This window comes from Pristiophorus japonicus, chromosome 3 (assembly GCF_044704955.1).
Source record: "Pristiophorus japonicus isolate sPriJap1 chromosome 3, sPriJap1.hap1, whole genome shotgun sequence".
NCBI classification, from domain to species: domain Eukaryota; kingdom Metazoa; phylum Chordata; class Chondrichthyes; family Pristiophoridae; genus Pristiophorus; species Pristiophorus japonicus.
Window position 1 is genome coordinate 107,058,713 of NC_091979.1, and position 27,289 is coordinate 107,086,001.

At 43.5% G+C, this 27,289-nt stretch overlaps 1 protein-coding gene across 1 annotated transcript in view; it reads left to right on the forward strand.

Moving 5' to 3' along the window:
* Nucleotides 1–27,289, forward strand: part of kalrna (kalirin RhoGEF kinase a) — a 989,478-nt gene that overhangs the window by 662,012 nt on the left and 300,177 nt on the right. The window contains exons 29-34 of the mRNA XM_070875649.1: nucleotides 3,135–3,227; nucleotides 4,050–4,161; nucleotides 9,764–9,954; nucleotides 14,526–14,627; nucleotides 16,490–16,632; nucleotides 19,795–19,897. Of these exons, the coding sequence (XP_070731750.1) occupies nucleotides 3,135–3,227; nucleotides 4,050–4,161; nucleotides 9,764–9,954; nucleotides 14,526–14,627; nucleotides 16,490–16,632; nucleotides 19,795–19,897 (744 nt within the window). The remainder of the gene's footprint in view (nucleotides 1–3,134; nucleotides 3,228–4,049; nucleotides 4,162–9,763; nucleotides 9,955–14,525; nucleotides 14,628–16,489; nucleotides 16,633–19,794; nucleotides 19,898–27,289) is intronic.

The window sequence follows — 27,289 nt, forward strand, 5'->3', positions numbered from 1 at the left end:
CCAACATTCCCTCCCTAATTTGACCTGACACTGCATCAGCTGCCTCCGACATTCCCTCCCTCATTTCTGACAGCCCTTCCCTCATCTCCGACATTCCCTCCCTCATCTCCGACATCCCCTCCCTCATAGAAACATAGAAAATAGGTGCAGGAGTAGGCCATTCGGCCCTTCTAGCCTGCACCGCCATTCAATGAGTTCATGGCTGAACATGCAACTTCAGTACCCCATTCCTGCTTTCTCACCATACCCCTTGATCCCCCGAGTAGTAAGGACTTCATCTAACTCCTTTTTGAATATATTTAGTGAATTGGCCTCAACAACTTTCTGTGGTAGAGAATTCCACAGGTTCACCACTCTCTGGGTGAAGAAATTCCTCCTCATCTCGGTCCTAAATGGCTTCCCCCTTATCCTTAGACTGTGTCCCCTGGTTCTGGACTTCCCCAACATTGGGAACATTCTTCCTGCATCTAACCTGTCTAACCCCGTCAGAATTTTAAACGTTTCTATGAGGTCCCCTCTCATTCTTCTGAACTCCAGTGAATACAAGCCCAGTTGATCCAGTCTTTCTTGATAGGTCAGTCCCGCCATCCCGGGAATCAGTCTGGTGAACCTTCGCTGCACTCCCTCAATAGCAAGAATGTCCTTCCTCAGGTTAGGAGACCAAAACTGTACACAATACTCCAGGTGTGGCCTCACCAAGGCCCTGTACAATTGTAGCAACACCTCCCTGCCCTTGTACTCAAATCCCCTCGCTATGAAGGCCAACATGCCATTTGCTTTCTTAACCGCCTGCTGTACCTGCATGCCAACCTTCAATGACTGATGTACCATGACACCCAGGTCTCTTTGCACCTGCCCTTTTCCTAATCTGTCATCTCTGTCATCCTCTCCCTCATCTGTCTCGACAGTGCTCCCATTCCTCCAGACAGTGTTACTACTTCTACTGACAGTCCTGCTAATTCTACCCTCATCCCACCCATGGTGGCCAGGAGCGATCTGGTTAGTTCAATGCTCTCCCTACGCATTCCCATGATCTGTCCTATTGTAATAAAATAATTAGGTTTATTAAACATTTGTACAGTTTTACTTAACTTTAATTTAAAAATTTTGTGACCTTTCTCGGTTGATCTGTGACATCTTCCTCTGCAAAGATGAAAATAGAATTTTTGAAGAGAGGGTCCTTTTGCTGTGGTGGACACATACACGTCACACAGGTCACATTTACAAATGTAATTGCAGTGCATAAATAAGTGCATTCTACATTTCAGCTCTCCTTCCCGCCCTCCTCGGCCGTCTCCCAGGTGTGGTTTGCTGCAACCCACTGGGATCCGCAGCCTCAGACTCTATCCCATGAAATGTCGCGTCAGTTGTATCACTCAATAAAGGGCTTGGCGTCCTCAGGGGGTTCACCGGCTCCAGTTGCAATGTAACTATCTCATCATCGGGGTCTTCCTGCTGCCCTTCATTGTCCAGCTCATCCTCCTCCTGAAGTTGATGGAGAATATCTGGACTGACGGCTTCCTGATCTTCTGCTTCAGCTTCTGTGTCTTCCTGATGCACAACATCTGCGAAACATAACAGAGTAGATGTTTGGTTAGCAGCAGGGGAGAGGTCAGAGGGCAGAGGGGGCAGAGTGACATGAGTATGTGGCAGGGCTTACCCTCTCTTGGTAACCTGGGCCCAGCGTCCTCATTGGTGGTTGATCTTCTCTTGTGAGATTTAATCATATCAGCGATCCTCTGTTCCACGGCTGTTAGTTGCAGCCTACTTGGCGCACTTCTTCCAGTTTTTGACCTTTCTCGGTTGATCTGTGACATCTTCCTCTGCAAAGATGAAAATAGAACTTTTGAAGAGAGGGTCCTTTTGCAGTGATGGACACATATACGTCACACATGTCACATTTACAAATGTAATTGCAGTGCATAAATACTTACAGTGACTGCTTGGCCAAGGTCCTGCCACTTTTTGACCTGCGTACCGCTTCTCGGGATCATGGCCACTGCATTGAACTCTTCTGCAACTTGTTCCCAAAGTTTTGCTCGTAGAGAGGGTTTCAGTTTCTTTTGTCCCATTCTCCCTTTGTTCTCCAGCACATCCAATCTCCTCTCAATGATGTCTACCAGGGGCTCAATTTCTTCTGCTGGCAATCTCTTGGCCCTCCTCCTTCCCCTTTCCCTCGTCCTTCTCCTACCCCTTTCCTCTTCCCTTCCCTTGGATCCATCTTTTGCAGCTAAAATTTAAATGTCCAGATCCAGCTCTGATCCGAATGTGTTCTCACAAGCTGCTGATTCAGACCAGGAAGTTCACTGTGGATGTGCGGACACATCCGTCACGTGGAAAAAGTTTTTTTTTCCCGGTGCATGCTCACTGACTTTTCAGCGCACATTTGAAGCTCCACCCCCAGATGTAACTTCGGGTACTGCAGCGCCAAAATTACATTTCACTTTGGCAAAACTTGTATATTTTTCCCCGCTGCAAACGGGCACAAAAAAATCGGCCATACATCCTCCTAGGCACCAAAAATCGTCATAGGAAAATGGAGCCTATTCATTTTTAAGTTTTTGGCTCATTCTTTTTTGCAGTATTCTTGTTACCTCGATATACCTAAAACTCCATTTTGAACCCAGCCTTTTACTTATTCTTTTACTTTACCTCGGGAGAGAGTTGGCAGCCAGTACAATGGCAGCATGTTTCCATGAGAAGAATAATGTGATGTCGTGCTTCAATCACCCATCACTTATCACTGTGAGAGCTTGCCTAGAGCGGATGGTCTATTGGAAAATCAAGGGTTCACCTTCCACGATTTTTCATCCATTAAAATCTGGATTTTAGCCATTCACCATTTTCATTTACTATAATACCTTTAAGATTAATTACTTTAAAATTAAAAATATTCTGAAAGCCTGAAACTGAAAAGGCAGGGATTAACAAGTCACAGGAAAAAAGTAAAATATTTCATTCCATTAATAAAGCAGTGCTTATCTTTAAGCTGCAATGTTGTTTTGTTTATTTTTGTCTTGAGTGAAAAAAACATTTATACCCCAATTTGTAGTGTTATAAAATTGATGCATTTATTTAAGCAACTTGTATTTAATTTTTAGTAGTCATTCTGTATTTTATGCTTTCTTTTGTAGGAAATTCAACAAAGACATGGTTTGGCCAATTCAATTTCATCCTACCTAATTAAACCTGTTCAGAGAATCACAAAGTACCAGCTCCTATTGAAGGTATGAAAAGCTTCCAATATTTCCCACATTGTACATCTACCCTGTATTAGAATCAACCAAAGAGTTGCATAAGAGGAGCGCCTTACATCATGTTGGAGCAGGCTCGAGGGGCCATATGACCTACTCCTGCTCCTATTTCTTATGTTCTTATCTCTTATAATCATAAGAATTACAACACAGAAGGAGACAATATAGAGCAGCGAGTTCTCATCCCTAGGTACAGATCTCATAGTGCAATTGCACTTCTCCGATCAGTCCTGCAGAACCTGTTTCCGGCTTCCAAGTGTCGTACTTCCTGGGCCCCATTTCTTGCACAGCAGGTTGCACTAACCACCTTTTCGGCCTCACCCAGTGCCAGACTGACAGGCTTCTGAAATAGTTCCAAGCCTTCAACTACAGCGCTGCAAAACAGTATTGTCACTGTTTTAAGCAGTTTGTATACATTACTGTGGGTTAGTGGATTGGGGCCAGGGTGGAGGTCATAGGCTGAGCACAGGCATCAGTCACCACTTCAGGTAGGCACGAGAAACACCCAGGCTCAAAGTTGGGCAGTGAAGCCTGGGAAAAATGTGACTGGGGAGGAGGGGGAGCCGCAGTACATAAGATGGAAATGAGAGAAGATTCCTCAGCCGTGAGTATTAAATCCATCTTTTCATCCACGAGCAACACATGGTTTGTTTATTGATTCATTAGTAATGGGCTCATTTTGAATGATTAAAAGGGTGAAGGGCAGATAGGAAACTTTTTATAGAAAAGCCTTTAGTCATTAAAGACTGGATTGTTTTTGATTTGACTTTTAGCATTTTGAATGTTTGTCAATAGGAACTTTTAACCTGTTGTGAGGAAGGCAAAGGGGAATTGAAAGATGGTCTCGAAGTGATGCTTAGTGTACCCAAGAAAGCCAATGACGCCATGCATGTCAGCATGCTGGAAGGTAAGACTGCAAAAACCAAAGTCTTTGTTGCTAGTTCCACTTTAACTAAAGCCACATATCATATAGGACCGTAAATTGCGGCCTCTCCGGGGGCGCCTAAACCTGGTACTTGCGACCTGTCAAAATTTGACAGATTGCACGCATGCCCGGGAAAAGGGCCTTCACGGGCAGAGATTTGAGCTACTTGCCCAACTCCTGCCCAGCGAATGTCCTTAAAACTCTTACGCCTGGTAAAAGCAGGTGTAGGGCCTGCTTTTACCAGTATGAGTTTTAAAAGATAGAAAAATTAAATTTTATTACTAATTTTTATATTAAAAACCCTGTTTATTTTTAACCCTATTAAAAGATATTAAAAAACATTTCAAAAAAATATATTTTTTTACAAAACATTTAATTTAATTCAATCTAAATTCATTTTAGGTGAGGTGTTTTTTAAATGTATGTTTTGTGTTTCTGTGTTTTTGGGGTTATTCTCATTGATAGTAATGGGAGCTCCATACATACGGAACTCACCATTACTATCGATGAGAATACTCCATTTTCATTGGTGGTCCAGGCCCACGTGATCCCAGGATGCGCGCACGCTCCTGGGTTGCGTGGGCCTTTGCGCTGGGCTGCGCATCTAGGCCTCGGAGTGGAAGTGTTCGTTCCTCCGAGACTACCAGGTACTTTCGTTAAAAAAAAATTTGGCTGGAGGCATCCGACCGCAATTTCTGGCCCATTGTTTGTTAACAACAACAACAGCCTGCATTTATATAGTGCCTTTTGAATTGTCCAATTTCTTCAGAATCCACAATCATATAGTCTGCAGTAACATTACTGCCCCGTTACCCTCTATAGCGGTAAGATTTTTTGTAATGTGAATTCTACATTTGGTGTAATCATGGATGTAAACAGCCATGTCCTATGTATATAATGGCATGTAGTTTTATTCTGCAGGACTGGTTTGTTGGATCTAAATTTGGAAAGTTCAGCTCTGTAGCCTGATCTGACCCCACTTCTACTGTGTCACTGGATGCTCAGCACATCTCAGTAGAATGTGGAAAAAATGTTAGAATATGTTAATCAACATTTCATTAATTCACATACAAGTGCAATTAAAAGTAACAAATTTCATCAAACATAGCAGCTATCAAAAGTTAATGCTATACATTAATTAACATTATAATTCATTAAATGGTGTTATTTAAAGCAAAGAAATTTGATTTGTTTCCTTAGTAGGTCCAGGGAGACATGAAATAGAGTGGTCAATGATCGCCTCTCATTTCAGTTAGCTATGGGACTCAGCTCTTCCATCAGCAGTCAGATAGAGCTAAGTCCCAAAGGTGGCTGCTTTTGCCTTGTCAACTCCCATAGCCTTTTGATGCATCTGATCAAAATTTCAATTGGATTATGTAATAAATTTAAAGAAATGCCAATTAAAGTTTAGTCTCACTTTGGTTGTAACCCAACCCAACCCCGTCCATTTTTGGGTATGTCTTTATTTAAGTGATTGAAATCATAAACACGGCATTAGCTAAAAGTTTTAATTTGTATAAAACCCAAATTTAAATCATTTTGACTTGTGTGGTTCTAATTTCTCTACTTTTTAAATTTAATATATCTGTAATTAAATTGTAATATTTAATAAAACCTGACTTTAAATTAATTTGATTTTTAAGATCAATGTTTCATAAATCCTTGCATAAAAACATGCCAACGTAGGGCAGTTTGGAGAGGAAGTGTGTGTGGCACATTGGGACAAGCTGGTGTGTGTAAAAACTTCAAGTTGCTAGTTTAACCGTTGGGTGTAATTGCCACAAATTTGCATTTTGTGCTGTGAATTATACACAGACATAATGGGCCTAAAATTCCAGTCTCGCCGTGTCTGTACGAAGTGTGCATGGACCCGGGGAGGCCTCACAAAAGCCAGTTTTCGGGGTGCGATGCGCATGCACCGAAAACCGTTTTTTCCGATCTGTCAAGATTTCTCTAGACAGGTCCTCCACATCCCCGGGAGAAGGACATTCGCGCGGGAGATATTGGGCTATTTGTCCAACTCATGCCCAGCAAATGTCCTTCAAACTTTTACACCTGGTAAAAGCAGGCACATAGCTTACTTTTACCAACCTAAGAGTTTTAAAACATATAAATACCGCACAAGATAAAAGTTCACGGGGTTGGGGGTAATATATTAGCATGGATAGAGGATTGGCTAACTAACAGAAAACAGAGAGTCGGGATAAATGGTTCATTCTTGGGTTGGCAATCGGTAACTAGTGGTGTGCCGCAGGGATCAGTGCTGGGACCACAACTATTTACAATCTATATTTACAAGTTTACAGATATAACAGTTTTGGTTCCCATATTTACGAAAGGATATACTTGCTTTGGAGGCAGTTCAGAAAAGGTTTACTAGGTTGATTCCGGAGATGAGGGGGTTGACTTATGAGGAAAGGTTGAGAAGGTTGGGCCTCTACTCATTGGAATTCAGAAGAATCAGAGGTGATCTTATCTAAACGTATAAGATTATAAGGGGGCTTGACAAGGTGGATGCAAAGAGGATGTTTCCACTGATCAGAGGCATAATCTTAGAATAAGGGGCTGCCTATTTAAAACTGAGATGAGGAGGAATTTCTTCTCTTAGAGGGTTGTAAATCTGTGGAATTCGCTGCCTCAGAGAGCTGTGGAAGCCGGGACATTGATTACATTTAAGACAGAGAAAGACAGTTTCTTAACCAATAAGGGGTTATGGGGAGCGGGCAGTGAAGTGGAGCTGAGTCCATGATCGGATCAGCCATGATCTTATTGAATGGCAGAGCAGGCTCGAGGGGCAGTATGCCCTACTCCTACTCCTATTTCTTACGTTTTTATATAAATATTAAATTTGATCACTCATTTTTATATTAAAAACCATTAAGGTAAGTTTATTTTTAACACTTAAAACACATTAAAAAAAAATTGCCAAATATAACTTTTATTTATATAGCACCTTTAACGTGGTAAAACATCCCAAGGCGCTTAATCAATGAGAATAGTACATAATGATTGGTGTTCCAGGCCCACGTGACTCCAGCTTGTACGTTCGTATACATACCTGAAACACATCTCCCCATGCGCTGCACAGCGAATCTTGGCCTCCGACCGGAATTATATGTTCCTCCGGGACCACCAGGTACTTTCGTAGATTTTTTTCAGGTCAGAGGTGTTCATACGAAGGAAGCCTCCGACCGCAATTTTCCCTCCAGTGGGTAACATACAATGATTAAAAGATAGATTAAGCTGATTATTAGGGGCAGATCTGATCAAAGGTCAGTCAGGTACTTTCCACATTCGATACCAGAACCATTCATTTTTATCAAGTCTCAAATGGTTCCCAACTTGATCAATAATGATGCAAACCGTTTCTGTGTTATGTAAGCTATAAAGTGTACCATTTTGTCTTTGCTGGCATGTAACAACTTTTCAGCTGTCAGTCATGACATTGCAGCTTTCTGGAGTGTTGATTTTAAATATGTATACTCTGCACTCTACGCAATAAGCTGAACGCAGAAGAATTAAAATCTTGCTAAAATAAGTTGTCAATGGGCATATAATGTTCACAACATCCTTTATATTATTTCTATTTAGCGTCCTTTTTAATGCGCAATAGAAAGCTAGGTGAAGCCAAAATATTAACAAGAAACCTGAATAGCCATCCCTCTGGAAGATACTTTCACGTGTGCTTTTTTCCCAGACCATTACTTTCTGACTTTCACCTAAGATACTTTCACATATTAAATTCCAGCCAGCAGTAAGCCCATGATCATCTAGCCATCGGTTGCTCTTGGAAATATAAATGGCCCAACTTATCTTGTTCCAGTAGCTGCAGAGATCTATCTTATCGTGGGTCTTGTGGTTCACTGGCTGGATTCACTGGATCTCCTTCTGGCCACAGAACAGCACCTGTAAATGGGTGACAGTGGTGGAGCCACACTCCAGATCCTCGCACGGCAACATAAAACCATCTCCTTTAACAACTCACTCTCAGCAAAAATCAAAAGGAAAGACTGCAAATGGTGGAACTGGGCATGAAAGCAGAAAATGCAAGAAATACACAGTAGGTCCATCAGCGTCCGCATCTCTAAAAAGGATTTTGAGCGTCTGTCCTTTAAATGTTAACCATCTTTTCTCTGAAAGCAGTTCATGGACCTGCTGTATTGCAACATTTTCTGTCTCATTCCCAGAAAACTGATTCCTTTCTTTTACTGTTAGTTTTCTCTCCTCTCCTCCCATTTCATAGAAACATAGAAAATAGGTGCAGGAGTAGGCCATTCGGCCCTTCGAGCCTGCACCACCATTCAATAAGATCATGGCTGATCATTCCCTCAGTACCCCTTTCCTGCTTTCTCTCCATACCCCTTGATCCCTTTAGCCATAAGGGCCATATCTAACTCCCTCTTGAATCTATCCAATGAACTGGCATCAACAACTCTCTGTGGCAGGGAATTCCACAGGTTAACAACTCTCTGAGTGAAGAAGTTTCTCCTCATCTCAGTCTTAAATGGCTTACCCCTTATCCTAAGAGTGTGTCCCCTAGTTCTGGATTTCCCCAACATCGTGAACATTCAGCCCGCATCTAACCTGTCCAGTCCTGTCAGAATCTTATATGTTTCTATGAGATCCCATCTCATCCTTCTAAACTCCAGTGTATAAAGGCCCAGTTGATCCAGTCTCCACTCATATGTCAGACCAGCCATCCCGGGAATCAGTCTGGTGAACCTTCGCTGCACTCCCTCAATAGCAAGAACGTCCTTCCTCAGATTAGGAGACCAAAACTGAACACAGTATTCCAGGTGAGGCCTCACCAAGGCCCTGTACAACTGCAGTAAGACCTCCCTGCTCCTATACTCAAATCCCCTAGCTATGAAGGCCAACATACCATTTGCCTTCTTCACCACCTGCTGTACCTGAAGACTTGGATATCATTCCACCAACTGTTTAGTACCTCGCCCAAGTAGCAATTCTTCCAAAGTGAGCCGAGACGCTGAGTTTTGGCCAGCTTTTAAACTGCTGATGGAAACCACAGCCATGCCTGATGCAGGCCTCACCGAATGTCCACACACATCTGCTTTAAACAAGAAACATTGGATAGCAATCAGGAATGGAAACCTTCACCAAATCGTACTCTTCCTGGCTCAGAATGCTCATGCCACAATCCTGACAGAGACAACTAACTCAGCTCAGTTGGAATAATCGAATACAGGACCTTCTTGATCTGTATGGTTCAACTGCTCACTGGATTTATTATGTGGTCCATCGGGCGAGCTAAAAGTTAATGTCTCAAAGAAATTACAATGTACATAATATGAATCCACACAAATCGAATTAGATTGATACTGACCTGCCTCTAGAAATGAGTCAGTCTGTTTAAATACTACCTTCTTAACCAGAACTGGTTAGTCTGCTACACAAACACACCCATGCATGAATACATGCATATACATATTTGTGTGCCTACAACCACACACATGTACATATTGGATAATATTAATGAGTATGCACGGCTAGAGGTTCACAGAAATTATATTGCCAATTGCCATTATAAACACTAATATTTTTCTCATGTTCCATCTATACACAGGGTTTGATGAAAACTTTGATGTTCAGGGTGAGCTCATTCTTCAGGACACCTTCCAAGTGTGGGACCCCAAATCTCTCATTCGGAAAGGACGGGAACGGCATTTGTTTCTCTTTGAATTATCCTTGGTTTTTAGCAAGGAGATCAAGGATTCCTCAGGACATAGCAAATATGTTTACAAGCACAAGTTACTAGTGAGTGCAGTTCTTTAATAAAGATGCGTTTATTTGTAACATATAAAAGCTCTGATTGGAACCCCTTGATCACATGACTGATTGCTGATTGGTCCCCTTGGAGGATAAGACACACCCAGCAGTTTCTCTGCAATGCGTAATTAGAACCGCCCTGCTTACATAATCAGTGACTTTGCAAAGTGTAATTTGAGCCATTCTGACTGCTGACTCCAGACAATATGGAACTCACTCTCACAGGTCAAGACCTTCTCCCAACCACTCAAACAAGTTCCTGCCCCACCGCCCTTGCCCAAGTTCATGACCTAATTTCCCTGCCCCCTCATCCCCCAACCCATGTTGCTGACCTACTCCACCCCCCCACCCAAGCTCATGACCTACTCCCCTACTCCCCAACCCCCCAACCCCAGTGGCTGACATACTCCCCACCCCCCAAGTTCCTGACCTTCTGCCCCTGACCCCCAGGTTCATGACCTCCCTCTGCCCAAGTTCCTCTCCCATGGATTCATGACCTCCTCCCCCCCAACAAGTTCCTGACCCTTCACCCTCCCCGCCCCCCCACCCAAATCCACCCGCCCACCGTAGAAGGGGCATTGTGGATGGGTCACTGATTGTTGACAGGTTTATTGGGTATGAAGTGAATATTGACAGTGTCATGACCTGGATTTTGTCCAGTCTTGCCATCTTGATCACGCTCTCAACCCCCACCTCACCCCACCCCACCCCCCCCTTCCTGCTTTAGACCTGGATCACGCCTCCCATCATCCTCTGTGCTGTCTGTACTCATTATCCACCTCCACTCAACACTGAGTTCCTGACCTCCTCTCCCCCCCCCCCCTGATTCCCTTCCTCCGATCCCCCCCTCCCCACCTCTCCGATCCCCCCTCTCTCTCCAATCCACCCTCTCTCTCTGTCTCCTCTCTCTCTCCGACCCCCTGTCTCACTCCCCTCTCTCCCATTCTCCCCTCTCTCTCTCTCTCCCCCTCACATTTTCTCCCCTCTCCCACTCTATCCCCTCTCTTTGACCCACATCTCTGACCCCTCTTTCTCTCCTCTCTCTCCCCCTCCGACCCCTCTCTCTCCCTCTTCCCTCTCTCTCCTATCCAACCCCCTCACCGGCCCCTCTCTCACCCCTCCCTCCCTCCCTCCCCTCCCTCTTCCTCGCTCTCATCCTTCTCTTTGACCCCTCTCTCTCTGATCCAAACCCCTCTCCCGGCCCCTCTCTCTTGCCCCTCTCTCTCCCTCCCGCTCCCTCCCCTCCCTCCCGCTCCCTCCCTCTCCCCTCCCTCCCTCTCTCTCTCTTCCTCTCTCTCATCCCTCTCTCACCCTCGTCCTTCTCTCTGACCCCTCTCTCTTCGATCCAACCCCCTCCAACCCCTCTCCCCCCTCTCTCCCTCTCCCCTCCCTCTCCCTTCCCTCCCCTCCATCTCCCCTACCCTCCCTCGCCCCTCCCTCTCTCCTCCCTCTCCCCTCCCCTCCCTCTCCCCTCTTTCCCATCTCTCTCTGGTCCAACACCCTTTCCAACACCTCTCCCCTCCCTCTCTCCCCTCTCTTTCCTCTCCCTCCTTCTCCCCTCCCTCTCCCCTCCTCTCTCTCTCCCCTCTCCCCTCCCTCTCCCCTCTGCTCTCTCTCCTCCTCTCTCTCCCCTCTCTCTCTCTCTCTCCCCCCCTCTCCTCTCTCTCCCCTTCTCTCTCTCTGACTCCTCTCTCTCTGATCCCTCTCTCTCCGACCCCCTCTCTCTCTGATCTCCCTTTCGATCCTTTGTTCTCGTCACAGATCCAATGATGGTCCTTCTCCCACAGAGCTGAGGAGAGCGAGGGCCACGGTGTATGCGCGAACGGACCTCGGTGACATCACGCATGCGTAAAAAGGGGTGGGGCCGACAATGTGCCTGCGCGGAAGGATACAAAAATGTTGTTGCAGATAATCACTCCGTTACATTAATGCAGTTTCTTTAATTACCATTTGAATTGAAATTAATGAAGTGGTATTTACACTTCATGTATCTAACAGCTGTTTCAGAATTCTTTTGCATTCCATGTCACACAGCACTTTGGAATCAATGCTTGGGGAGCACTGTGGTCTGTACCCTTGATGTTGACCTGCTTTTGTTATTCTCCCAAGCTCCTGGGTTGCTGGAACCAGCTTCATTTTGCCAGTTTATCATGCTTCCATTCCTCATCCCCCACGCTGTTCATCTATTCACACGTTCTCTGTGCCTTGTAAATGTCTTTAATTTCTCTCCTTATGCTCCTATTGTCTCCTGATATCACTTCTGCCATTTAACCATCTCCTGTTTTCCATTTAAGTGCTTTACAGGACCTTCTCTTTCTTTGTATGTGTGTGTATATGTTTGGATTTCTTTCCATTGCCCTTGTCTTTCTTCTGTTGATCTGTAATATCCTCAACTCTTTTGGAGTCTACCTGCAAAACATAAACATTAAACTGTGCCACCCGACCTGGGTGACACACCAGACATTTACAAGGCCCTTTTTTTTCCCCTTTTTTTTGTTTTTTTTGTGTTTTTCTTTTTTTTCCTCTTTTTTTTTTGGGCACTAAAATCACAATTTTTCCGGTGCCCCCTATAAAAGGGAAGGGGACACTAAAAACACCGGCAATTAAAACAAATTAAACTTTAAAACGTAAAATCAAATTAAAATTTGGTTGCCGGGCCTGATGATGCACTCCAGTCCCTCCGGTGCCCACCTCTCGCGGAAGGCCGCGAGCGTACCGGTGGACACCGCGTGCTCCATCTCCAAGGATGTAATATCCTCAAATGTTGACGAAGCGTCCACAGCTGAAACATTAACTCCTCTCCACAGGTGCTGCCTGACCTGCCGAATGTTTTCAGTATTCTCTGTTTTGTGTCCTAGACAGCTGTGCTTGGTTGCATCCTGGTTGTACATTATTTAATGGGTTTTTACTTTGATGGTACTAAAATTCTTTTTATTGGCAACCAGAGCTATACCAACCTTTGTATGCTGCTCTCCCTGTTTAATGTATTTTACTTACTGCTGCTCTTTTTAGGCCCAAAGGGAATATGGACTTATCCTTCTGTGCACACATACAACATAACAACATTGCAGGTCTCCACTTCAATGTAAATATATTTATTGAACAGCCTTTCGGTGAACCCCACAGGCAAGAGAACTGTATCTTTGCCATAGGTTGTACTCTTTTAACATAAAAGTGCCCTGATAAAGATGAGTGGTTATCAAAAAAGAGGAGACGAAGGACTTGTAAGTGAATAAGCACCCAAACTTAGTACAATAAGAGATTGGATAACAAATTAAGGGCTAGAAAATCGGAACTGGGGCGCTAAATTTTGAAAAAGTAGCGCCAGGCGCTAATCATTCTTTCCTCCAGCGATATTCAGCTTTGGTGCTCCAAGAGGGAAGTGAAGCACTAAATCAAGCGCTAACCACTTCTCTTTGGGTGCTATAGTCCAAGAGCGGGTCAGCAGCGGCAGAGCACTAAACAATTTCGAGTGCATTGGTAACGGCATTAGAGGCTGCTTCCCTTGCTTAAAGGGAAGGCCCAATGATGCTGCACAGGCTAGTTGTCGGCAGTTCTGTTTTGCAAGGCGACCTACATAATTGCCATTACAGCTCCAAACACTCTCACAAAGTGGAGGGCTTGGACATCTTGCACCAGTGAAACACGCAAAGCTTTGCGCAGGCACCAGACTTGTGCAAATAATAAAGGTTGCGCTAGCTGAAAACCATTCCCTTTAATTACCGTTCCCCAAGCAGCCAGCCGAGTTCAGAACGCCTCCTCTTGCTGGCGATGTCGGCGCGAGGTGATACAGCAGGGGGTGAGAGCCAGGTTTACATCCGGGGCGTTGCGCACTTTATGACATCGCGATCTGCAAGGTGCTTGAGGCCCAGGGGCTGTGCGTTAGCAGCAGTGTTAAACCCGGCACTGATGTTCATGGGTGTCGCTGCATTCGCCGCATCTGGTCACTAACCCCTTAGTGCCCTGTTAGCGCCCCCCTCAGGCGCTAACGGGAGGCGCTAAACTACCGAATTTCTAGCCCTAATAAACAAACATTATTATGATTGCAATATGGCATGTTGACCTTGATGGAGTGCCGTCGACATGCGTATGGTTCTCCTGCAGTCACCAGCACTCGAGAATATAAAGGCCTCTTACTCTGAAGACCCAACCTCGCAGATCCAGATTGTTGTGGAACTTGCAAGCTGCCATTAGATAGGCAAGTCCTGTACTCGCCTGCTAAACGAGTCGAGCTGATTTAATACATCTACGTGCTTGCCTCACAACTGTTTCTGCTTGAATTCCCTGGAAAGTAGCATGTGCAGTCGCAAAAATCATGTATATGCACAGATTGCAGGTCCACACTTTAATAAAAATAGGCCTCCATTCGGCCTTGATTTAGATTAGCAGCAGAACAAATATACAGGGAACAGTGCATGTTTGTACAAAGTGTGTATCTGGTTAATGACATTGGCGATTAATCCCCTTTTAACCCAAAGGTGTTCAAGAAAGATAAACTGTTATTTATGCTTTTCTTGTTACTTATTGGATACTTTCCCCTCATCTGCTTCAATTTCCAGACATCAGAGTTGGGGGTAACGGAGCATGTAGAAGGTGATCCCTGTAAATTTGCCTTGTGGGTGGGCCGAACACCTTCCTCGGACAACAAGACTGTCCTAAAGGTAATCTTACTCCGTTTGAATTTAAAAGTCATTGGGCTATAAATTGGTCTTTTGATCATAGTGGTATTTTTTCGGCATTTATTGCCATTTTTTAAAGCTCTAAGTTTTGTCACAAGATGCGCCCAGCGGTAGAAATCAGCGTTGCACGAGGATTCACGGCAGAAACTGCGGTCCTCGCCAACTTTCGTCCGAGGCTGATTACCGCTGTGAGAGAGGCCTTGGAAGGGAGGAAAACACAAAAAAAAGCATAAAATAAAAAATAAAAAAACACAAAACATTTACAAAGACCCTTAACTAAGTAATCACTGCAAAAAAATTTAAAAATAAAAACTTTAACTTACCTTTTTTGTAGGTATTCATATGTACCACCATATTGGGGGCTGCAATGCAGGTTTTTCTCGGGCATTTTTTTTCACCCAGAAACGACCAATTTAAAGCGATAGCGCTTTTTTCGTCTCGCACACTGGCGGTCCGCTTTTCAGCGGTATTTCAAAACCTCTGGCACAAGACTTTGGTCAGTTTAGCTGATCACCTTTTTCTGCCAAAAACAACGAAATGTCGCCGAAAAAACGGGCGCCAGTGTGCAAGACGAAAAAAGCGCTATCGCTTTAAAATGGCCAATTTCTAGCCCATAGATTGAATGAAAATTAATAGGATTTTGCATTTATTCTGGATTATTCAGAAAAAAAAAGAAATAAAGATAAAAATGTATTCACCACCTCAATTACGCTTTTAACTTTCAAGGTGGGTGTAGAACTATGAGAAAACTATAAGCTGCTTTTATATCACGGACTGAGTCTTGGTAGAACTGAAGTCCTACATTTATGTTCTAACAGTGTAGCTGGCCTCCATGGAAACTGACTGCAAAGTAAGTTTTGGTATTATGCGCCGATGAATTGCAACGGTTTGGGGTGTATGCATGCACCGTGACACCAGCAACAAGATATGTCATGATGCCACTAAAGGGGATCACCACACACATAGAAACATAGAAACATAGAAAATAGGTGCAGGAGTAGGCCATTCGGCCCTTCTAGCCTGCACCGCCATTCAATGAGTTCATGGCTGAACATGCAACTTCAGTACCCCATTCCTGCTTTCTCGCCATACCCCTTGATCCCCCTAGTAGTAAGGACTACATCTAACTCCTTTTTGAATATATTTAGTGAATTGGCCTCAACAACTTTCTGTGGTAGAGAATTCCACAGGTTCACCACTCTCTGGGTGAAGAAATTCCTCCTCATCTCGGTCCTAAATGGCTTCCCCCTTATCCTTAGACTGTGTCCCCTGGTTCTGGACTTCCCTAACATATATCCGCTGTTGTAAGAACAGCTCATTTATTGATGCTTAAATGACCGGCAGCAGTTAGGATGAGCCAATAAAACAAAATAAGGGTCTTAAAATAAATCCCATGTTTAACTTTCAGTTGTCACCAGCTGCACAAGAATGTTATAAAAACAGCGTTAATGTACCTACTTCAGGTGGTGATTGTTGTTTCTAGAATGGACGGTTTATTTTTGACAGTGTGAAAGTGGTGAAGAGAAACAATTGGAATCATGTCCAGAATGAGACAAGAATAGAGAATTACAATCCTGTGAAAATACAGAGATTAGAAAAACTAAAATCATTAACACTGTGCAAATGAGTCAGAGCCGTTGATTGATATGATCTACCTTGTTATCACTAGTATTCTCTAACTATATCCAAAAATCCATACACAGTGGCCAGAAGTTTCCTGGGGGCTTCTCCCACTCCACTGCCGTTTGATGCAAACATTGGGAGAAGCCCCAGGAAATTCCGGCCATTGACATTACAGCCATGGTGATAAAATCTTACGAGGTATCCTGTGTGTTTTATTTAAGGCCTCCAACATTGAAACAAAGCAGGATTGGATTAAAAATATTCGGGAAGTCATACAGGAGAGAACTATCCACCTGAAAGGAGCTCTGAAAGAACCTATTCAGCTACCCAAAACCCCAGCAAAACAAAGGAATAATAGCAAAAGGTAGAGTACTCCTTGATGTTTGTATTGTACTACTTTTATGTGCTTTTATCGCACTTAATATTTGAGGGGTTTTACTTTACCTCATTAAATCTATCACAAAATCACAAGAAAACTGTCATGTATGTATGCTTAGGGTTACTAGCCACCAGGTGGCGTGACTGTCGGAGGTCATTGGGCTGTACGCACGTGTGTGCAGCCCAGGTATAAAAGGCAAGCCATCTTGTAATGTAATCACTTTGGGCCCGAATAAAGCAGAGCCACGTTTGTACCTGTGTTAGTTTACAGTATTCAGTCTATCGAGTTATTACATACATAACAATAACTATGGACGAGGAAGGCCATTTGGCTCCTCTTAGTGTCTCCATCCAGAAAGACCCCATTATCCCCCTGCCCTTCCCACATTACTGTATCTGGTCGTTTTTAATTAAGTCATTCCAGGGTTTTCAGCTCCATTACTCTACCCAGAAGTCAATTCCATTCCTCTTTTTGTGAAGAAGAACATTCTGATCATCAGTACAATATTTGCATTTTTCTAGTTTGTCTCCTGTCATCCTACTTTCTCAATTTAGTTTGGAGTAATATTCTGGATTTACAGTTTCAATATAGTTACCTATCTTGGACACCTCTATAGGAATCAACTCTCAATCCCTTCCTTTCAAAGCTGGAAAGTCTAAATCTTAACAATCTTTTCACACAACACAGACCTTTGACACTAATGATCAGCCCTGTGGCTGTTCTTCAAAGTGCTATCAGTGCTTGCATGTTTCCCTTGTGTTTTGGTGACCAGAACTGGACCCAGTACTCAAAGTGTGGTCTCACGAATGCACTATACAGTTCAACCAAGACCTCCACTGACTTCTACTCGATTGTTTTGGCGACACACTTCACCATTCTCTGCTTTGTTAATTGATGCTCTGCAGTGATTGGACAAATGGAGTGTTAAGTCTACGAACATCGCTAGATCACTTTTAACTTCATCTATCCTATTTTTATGTTCTATGTATGGTTACCCATTTTTCCTCCCGATTTGTCCTCCTTCAAACTATTCAGTATTAAATAGAATCTGTCATTGATCCACCCAAATACATATCTTGTCCAACTCATTTTGTATTTTCCAAACTGTCTCCTTAGAATCAGCTGCTCCCAAATCAGATAGAAGGACGTATTGCTCATTCTGTATTGTATTGATCGTTCTCTGGTAGCTGTTCTTCAAGAGTACCATGATTTCCATTCCTAGTATATTGTCTGGGTCACCTTACCATTAGGAACTCAAAATATACACTGCCTTTTGTGGGTTCCTTGATGCAATGGGACATGAAATAGCCATGCTTACCAACGCAGATTCTAAATTACTTACGAATTCCAAAATTATATCTGGGTAAGTAAAGTTGCTGTTTTATTTTGAATATCTACACTTAATATTTTCCTTTGGGCTTGGTGTTACACACTGACCCCATGTGCAAGCACTCACTCCCTATGGCTCAGAGTGTGCTTTTACTTGCCCAAAATTCAGGGAAATGTAGTGAGCCCAGGGATTGACCAGAACAGAGAGTCCTTGTTTTGGCTTACTAGATATATCATATGTTTTTCTCACCGTCAGAAGGCAGAAGAATAAGCACTGTATCACACCTTGGCTTAGGCTACCGTCTACTGGTCAGACTTATTGAATAGTAAACAGATCAATGAGCTGTATTGAATACACACAGTAGAGTTAAAATAAATACAGACTTTACTATTCTGCTAAAACCTGAAGCAACAAAGGTGCTTCTTCTGTACGAGCACTCAATATGAAACTGATCCTTGAAACACAGTACAGTACCTTATTTCTGAGGTGCTCCAGCAGGTCACTTGCTGTAGTAGCTGAAATGAATGGGAAAAATTTAAAGGGAGCAACAGTCTCCAAAATATGAAGTGTACAGATTTACCATTGGCTTTGCATGATCCCAGCCATACATCATGGTCAGTAGGAGAGGTGCGAATAAGCTGGAGTGGTTGGATCAATTACTGTTGTTCCATAAGCGTCTATTCCAGCTACTTCCCACCAGCACAATCCCCTTAATGCATCTTCAAATTTCCTCTCCATCCAATTAGTTTAAATAATTCTTGATAACTACCTCTACGTTTCTTGCAAGTCTCATTGTGACTGCTTTGCTTAAGTGCAGCCAATCTCTCCTGTGCCAGTCCTTTTTGTCTTGATATTGTTGTCAGTTACTTGTAAAGTTCACATCATTTTTCATACACCAGGTTAACAAACACTTTTTTACTTCTTCAACTTTCTCAGTGGACTCCCCTCCTTTACTAAACACCAAAAGTATACTAGATAACATTATTTTGCAATCATTATCTTTTGAGTTTTCAGGCAATCTAAGCATTTATGGCTTTTAAGGCCCCTATATTATTCCTCCCTACTTCATTTACACTTGCATGGCCTACCAACTCGTGGGTCTCTTCCTGTCCTTTCAATATCCCTTCTGTTAGCGTCCTTGATCAGGCCAATATTCCCAGCATCGAAGCACTGACCACACTCAACCAGTTCCGTTGGACGGGCCACATTGTTCGCATGCCTGACACAAGACTCCCAAAACAAGCGTTCTATTCGGAATTCCTACACGGTAAGCGAGCCCCATGTGGGCAGAGGAAACGTTACAAGGACACCCTCAAAGCCTCCTTGATAAAATGCAATATCCCCACCAACATCTGGGAGTCCCTGGCCAGAGACCGCCCTAAGTGGAGGAAGAGCATCCGGGAGGGCGCTGAGCACCTCGAGTCTCATTGCCGAGAGCATGCAGAAAGGAGCGTGCAGCAAACCAGTCTTCCCACCCACCCTTTCCTTCAACAACTGTCTGTCTGTCCCACCTGTGACAGAGACTGTAATTGCCATATTGGACTGTGCAGTCACCTAAAAACTCACTTTTAGAATGGAAGCAAGTCTTCCTCGATTTCGAGGGACTGCCTATGATGACCCCTTCTAATCATTCCACAGTGTTCACTGCTCTCACTCCAAGTAAATAGCTGTCCATTGTCCTATGACACACATGCCTATCCACTTTCCTAAGCAAAGGCCCCCTACCTACAATTACAATTATCCCATACCTTTCAGTCTGCATCTTTGCATGAAGGAGTGATCACTCAGTAATTTTGCTATGTTCTTCTTATCCTTAGGGATATGGGAGAAGATGGAGATAGTCAGGGAGACGGTAGCAGTCAGCCAGACACTATTTCCATTGCGTCAAGAACCTCACAGAATACCATGGACAGTGATAAGGTAGGTGTAACTGCACAGAATCTGCAAGTCTGCTCTCATGTGATTCCTCAGCAACATTTTGTGTAGCAGTAAATATTATTAAGTTAATATAAAGTTGCTACGCGCTTCTTAGAAAACATGATGGTAAGTGCATTTTGATCTCAGTGAAGTTGAAAGAAACAAATTAGAATTTTGTCACAGAATCATGGAATTGTACAGCACAGAAGGAGGCCATTTGGCCCATCACGCCTGTACCAGCTCTCTGAAAGTGATCTTTAGTCCCATTTCATTTACCCTTTATACACTTTTCATTTTTTCTTTTTCAAATTTTACCATTTCCCCTTTAAACGTTATTCCAGTGTCTGTTTCCGATAGGGCATTTCATGTCCTAACAGCCCTGTCCTATCATCCCTGTGCAAAAGAATTTCTCTGAACCTCTGCATTTTTTTGCCGATGATTTTAAATTTATGCCCTCCAGTTGCCAAGTTACTGACCAATGGAAATAGTTTTTCCTGATTAAAACATCTCATGATTTTCAACACCTATTAATCTTCTTAGCCTTTTTTCTAATGACAAAAGCCCAATTTCTCTACTCTTTCCTCGTAGCTAAAGCCTCTTATCTCTGGTATCAGCTCAGTGAATCACTGTGGGCACAGTTTTACAACTGCAGCCGAACTAATAATTTGTGTAAGTTTAGCATTATCTTTTTGCTTTTGTACTCTGTACCCTATTTAAGAGGGAACCTTTAGCTTAGTGGTAGCATTCCTGCCTCTGAGTCAAAAGGTAAAGTCTTCGAGCCCCACTCCAGATAGCCTCGACAAGTGGAGACTGCAAGATGGTCTCTAAATACTGAGTTGATATCAGTGCGGTACTCGTGTCCAGGCAGAGTGATCACTGGTTCAGTAGTAGTTTCCCCACCTCTGAGTTAGAAGGATTAGGCTCAGGCACCACTCCAGACAACCCCTGCAAGTGGAGACTGTAGCGCTGGCTCTGAATACCGGGTTGACATCCAGCAGGGCATACTTGCTGGGTGCAGGTGGCTCTTTCCCCATCGCAAAGGACAGGTGGGGCTTTTTAACCTTGGTTGCATCCCACCTAGGACAAGGTACTCTGAAGATAAAAACTGCAAGGAAGGCAATAGGAAATCACCTCAGCTACCGGTAAGTGGCTCAATATTCTTACCTGTGAGACCTGAATTAGGACCTACCCTAGGGCAGAACACAATGGACAGATGGACCCCTATATATAAAACCTTAGAATCCAATATTCTTTCTTTAACAGCTTTATCAGCTTATCCACCAAATTTAAAGATTTGTGTGTCTGAATCCTCAGATTCTCTGCTTCTTTATTTCTTTTAATATATGTTCATTTCCATTGACTCTGTCAAAGAAAATCAGGCAGCGTATATAACGGTGGCCAATCCGCTACCAGCCACTTTGCACCCCTGCCGAGGTTAAATTACATCCCCATGTGTTGTAACTCCAAGAACTCCAGCAACACTTTACGAATAAAATAAGAAAACTAGCAGCATTACAGCTCAGAAGGATTTCTGAGGCAAGTGTCTCAGTAACACTCGAGTTAAAAAGGTGCTAGTCTATGAATTTTATAACTTCCGTTTTATAATATTTTGGTATATGTTTATGTAAAAGCTTCATTGAAAAGAACAAGCATATGAACTTCAGCTTTAAGAAATTTTCATCCAACTTTAGGATCCCTGACTATCTGTGCAATACAAACACACTGCCACTCCCAATCATCCAAATCTGGCTTTGATCCAACCAGAGGCAAGGTCCAGATCATGTGGCCCTGTTTTGTAAGGCTCTCTGGGTGAGAAACAAAGTGCAGTTTTTAAGTTGCCAACAACTTGGAGTGAGGTAAAATTCCTCTTTTAATAGAAAAACAGGAGCATGTAGTGTTTTCTTCTGTAATTATTGGCCTTCTACCAAAATCACATTCTCAAAAGTCACACATTTGAAAGCTCTGTGTTTCCACAATTTCATTCAGAATCATTCATTATGGTGAAAAACAGTAGGAATAGTCTTTAAAGGGCTAGAATTTTGCTGACTTTGCGACCGAGTTTTCGCTGCGATTTGACCTTCCACAGCGAAAACTCGATCGGCGGGATCTTCGGGCATCTTTTTGCAGCAGCGCTTCCACGTACCGCCGGGGAGAGGTGTGCTGACATGAAATGACGTGCAATGCCGCAGCTTGTGTTGCCGTCGTACTTTCGGCATTCTCCACCACGCCCAGAATACCGACGGGTCAGACCTATCGGTGCAGCCCTGCCAGCAGCAGTAAATATGAAGACCTGCAAAAAAGGTAAGTTAAAGTTTTTATTTTTTAATTCTCTTTCAGCGATGTAGTAGGTAAGGGTTTTGTGAATGTTTTATGAATGCTTTTTGCAATTTCACCCCCCCATCTGCCGAAAGGCCTCTCTCGCAGCGCAACCGGCCTCAGACTAAAGTTGCCGAAACTCTCAGTTTGCGTCGCGAATCCTCATGCAATGCCGACTGTACCGATGCGGCGCAGACGTAAAGACCGAAATTTAGGTCTAAAAATGGTAGCACAGCAAAAATGATAATTTTGGCGTAAAACTACTGTTTTCGCCGACAACCAAAATTCTAGTCCATAGGCTTTTGAAATGGGGTACTACATATTAGGTCCAATGAACCCTGGAGTTCATTTGCTGTGGCTCAGGGTAAATGTAATGGTTCATTAGTTACACTGAGCACAATGAAATGTTCATATTTTATTGCTTATTGTATTTTGATCTAAATATTGAATGTTCTCTGCAATTTTTTAATGTTATTGGTCTATTTGTTTTAAAAAGAAACAAATTTCAGCCTGAAAATTTTACTTTAATGGAATCCGAGTGGCGATATCATTCTATTCATATGTAGAATTTGTATGAGTCAATGTAGATTCAGTTAATAAGAAACTGATTTATTACCAGGTTGCCATTGTCATAGTACAGAGGCAGTTGTCTGGAACTTGCGAATGTGAATTTGTGCAATAAACACAGTCCAATATTGAGCAGAGTACACTTAAGGTTATCCAAAAAAATTTGCTGTGGCATACTTAATAGTTTTCCAAAATGGAATTTTAACAGTGCACAAAGAACTCTATTTCAAGACTTGCTTCATGTTAGCACTCTTAGTAAGACCTTGCTAGGTTACAGCTGATGAGATACAAAGTGATTTAATCGAAACGGAAAACTGGTGTGTAACAGCATTTGAGATAATGAAGTCGGTTGACCAACTTGCATAAGAAAAGGTAAGTTAATATCCTATTAATTAAAGCTTTGAATGTTACTAATTTTAGATCTGGGGGTTGGGAATGTGACGGTTTACATGCTGTCAGCAGATCAGTTGTTTTATTTGGTGAGGCAGACGGAGCAGAAGCAACATTTCACAATATGGAGATTAATGAGCAATCAGAGTTCATGTTGTTGAGCACGAAGTCCTGAACGCAAGTGTGTGCTCATCATCAGGTGGGGACAGCATCTAGCTTGACTAGCTTATAATTATCTGCCTTCATTTTGTGCCAAGACTCTTATGTAAATGGGTGAGGTACTGAAGGGTGGAGTACAACTCAGCAAGAAGGAATAGAAAGGGAGTGAGAGAAAAAAAAAGCAAAAGAAGAGGAAAAAAATTTTTTTTTAGAGGAGCCTTTGCTTCCTCCTCCATAATTGGCAATACAGACATGTATTCATATTTACTGTTGTACACTTCCTACAGATGTTGTGGCTTAAAAAAAATGATGATACATGTGACTGGACACCAAAATAGCACTGTGAAAGCAACAGGCTGTTACTGAATGCAAAATGGCAATAGAAAAAAAGACTTATGAACAGATGAAAGGATTAATATAGGACACATCTTTGTAACTATGTCATATGTTGGGCTAAAATCAGTTATGGCCCATTAATATTTTGTATCCATGCTACTGAATGTTCGTCATATGCATTTTTTAGGCAACTGAAAGCTACATTTTTGTCAGGATTCCAAAATTTCAGTCTGAACAAATTATTTCCCAGAAAAAGTTCCAAATGCTCTAGTATCAAATGCCTCATATCATAATCAACAGCTCAAATAAATATCTGGATCAGGCCTACTTCACAGTACAATATATTTCCAGAAAGAACAGTATATCTAGTCACATTGATATTAATAGCTGGGCACCTAATGTTCAGTTAACACACGAGACCTTGATAAGTCTTTCAGCGACATATAATAATCATAAGAGAACGGTAATGTCTTTACCATTCACAAAGTAGCAACTGAAATAAGGTGCATATAATTTGGCTGGGGACCGGTACACTGCCATGTGAGTATAACAGTTATGTATCCTCTTCTGTTTCTTGGGTAAATGTGTTGGGTGTAGAAGATAATTTCCTGCAAAGGAGAGTTACACATAGACTTGGCATTTGCCAGCTGACTCTTTCAAAGCCAAGCATAGAAATGAATGTGCAGTTCAACCAATATTACAGATCAGCACTGCTGCAAACAGTTGCAAAAATATTTTTCAGGTTGGACACATTAGCAGCAAATGATGTTAAGCTATATTTTCCTCTGTTTGTTAGTGGGGAAAAAATCCTATTTTTGTACAAGGCACTCATTTTTCACTCATGCTAGTTACTGAGGAAAATATACCAAATCTTCCTTTCAAAATTCACCAAATTAAATAAAACTATTATTCAATTCGCTCGACTGATTCCTGAATGTGAAATCAAGCAGATGTGTGGGAACTTTGCTGGTCTTGGCCAGTTTACAAATGTGTAGCAGATCGGGCGTGGACATGTTCACAGCACTAGAGATGGATGTTGATGTTGCCTCTAGAAATGTCCTTGCATTGATGTTGGAGATGGGGAATAACATGCAGGAAAGTAATGAAAACTTATTTGTGCAGAGAAAAGACTGATGTGTGTAGATTTATGAGCTCTAAATCCAGTTCAAACTTATGTCAAAATTCCAACATTAGAGGGCCGATTTCTGGCCCAGCCCTCCCGGCGGGATTGGGGCAGGCGAGAGTTATAATTGTGTCTAGGTGCTCTTCGTACCCTTCCCGCCCTCTCGCCATTTTAACTGACCTGTTTCTGGTTGTGTGTCAGGCTCCCACCCCAGGCAAGCAGGGTCCTAATAAAAAGTCAGTCACGCTCCGATGACATCATTATCTACCCCAACTGTATTTTAACTCCAAATCACCAATGCCCCGTTCAGTCTGGGACCTGCCAGTACAACCTAGCAGGATTGATGTCTGACAGCTCCTGAAGCACTATAAAAGAAAGCTGTCAGCTACTGCTCTCTGGATTACAGGATAAATTGCTGTCTGGAATGCCAAGAGTGTTTCTAGCCCCCAGATTATGACTTCTACAGTTTTGCTGCCTTACAAACCTTTAGTCAGCTTTCTTTATTTATTATGGTAGCTATTCTTGCTTTTTTTGTTCTGGATGGAGCAAACATAGAAACATAGACAATAGGTGCAGGAGTAGGCCATTCGGCCCTCCGAGCCTGCACCACCATTCAATAAGATCATGGCTGAGCAAGATTTGGAGGATGAAGCACAGCAGCAACCACCACCACCCAGCACCTAGGCCTCTCAGAAGACAACAGGAAAGGACCGCTGTGTGCATGAGGCTATGCCCAATAGACAGTGTCCACCTCAGACCTATCTGAGGAGCAGTGCAGGAGGAGGCTGTGCTTCTCCAGGCATGGTGTCGCAGACCTCTGCGATCTCCTACAACAGAAACATATGCCATATCAGTGGCTCTCAAAGTCACCACTGGGTTCTTTCACAGGGATTTCAGCCGCATTTCTCCAGCTGCAGTTCACAGCTGCGTTAAGTAGGTCATCGACGCCCACTTTGCCAGAGCCGAGCAGTACACCACCTACCCCACTGGCCTCAGCAGTCAACAGAAGAGAGCTTGTGGCTCCTGCAGCAGTGGCTGGCTTCCCTCGCATGCAGGGTGTGATTGATTGTATTATGTAGCCTGGAACATAACTCCGCAACATTTGCAAACCGGAAAGGATACCACTCCATCATCATCACCTTGGCAGTCCCTCGAAATTGAGGAAGACTTGTTTCCACTCTAAAAGTGAGTACTTAGGTGACTGTACAGTCCAATATGGGAATTACAGTCTCTGTCACAGGTGGGACAGACAGTGGTTGAAGGAAAGGGTGGGTGGAGAGTCTGCTCCTTCTGCTGTCTGCGCTTGGTTTCTGTATGCTCTCAACAACGAGACGCGAGGTGCTCAGCACCTTCCCGGATGCTCTTCCTCCACTTAGGGCGGTCTCTGGCCAGGGATTTCCAGGTGCCAGTGGGGATGTTGTACTTATCAAGGAGGCTTTGAGGGTGTCCTTGAAATGTTTCCTTTGCCCACCTGGGGCTTGCTTGCCGTTTAGGAGTTCCGAGTAAAGTGCTTGCTTTTTCCATATCTCGGGAGCCTACTATCAGCAAGGGCAGACATCGATAATGAGGTCCAACACTGCCTCCAGCATGCCAGCACAGCCTTCGGTCGCCCGAGGAAGAGAGTGTTTAAAGACCAGTAGCTCAAATCTGGGACCAAGCTTATGGTCTACAGGGCAGTAGTGATACCCGCCCTCCTGTATGGTTCAGAGATGTGGACCATATACAATAGACACCTCAAAGCACTGGAAAAGTACCACCAGTGCTGCCTCCGCAAGATCCTGCAAATCCACTGGGAGGATAGACGCACCAACGTCCGTGTTCTCGTTCAGGCCAACATCCCCACCATTGAAGCACTGAGCACACTCGACCAGCACTGTTGGGCGGGCCACATCGTCCACATGCCCGACACCAGACTACTCTATCAATGTACAGCGGGTGGCTAATCAGAGGAACAACATCATGCAGGCTCTGCAAGGAGCTGCCATGTTGGAGGCTCAGTAGCTACTATGGAACCACACTGCAGACAAAATTGCCAGTGTTTTTTTGATGGCTGATAAAAAAGCCATAGCATCAAATTTTCATCCATGTGTTAACATTTATTAAGTGATGTCTTGCCTATTCTACCACTTCTATGATGTGCTATCTTAGTGGCTTCAGCATTGGTTGTGGAAGGCTGCTGGCTCTCAAATGAGGCTCCTTGAGATGCTTGTGGTTGCGAACCTGTAGGAGCTTGAGCCTGATAGGGCCCGGCTACAGACAGCATTTCTGCTGTTTCTGGGACAGTCTGGCCTAGCTGCCCTTCTGGCACCATGTTGGATATTGATTGAGAGGTTGGCGAGGGAGCAGATATGTTGTCATTCTAAAAGAGGGCAACATGTGCTAATCCCATTGCACCCCAGTTACTCCCGTGGGGCAGCGGCTCGTCACTCCCACTGATCTGCAGGAAAGCAGACTGAAGTGATTGAAGCAAACTATCAATGCATTCTCTCAGCCATTTGAGGGCA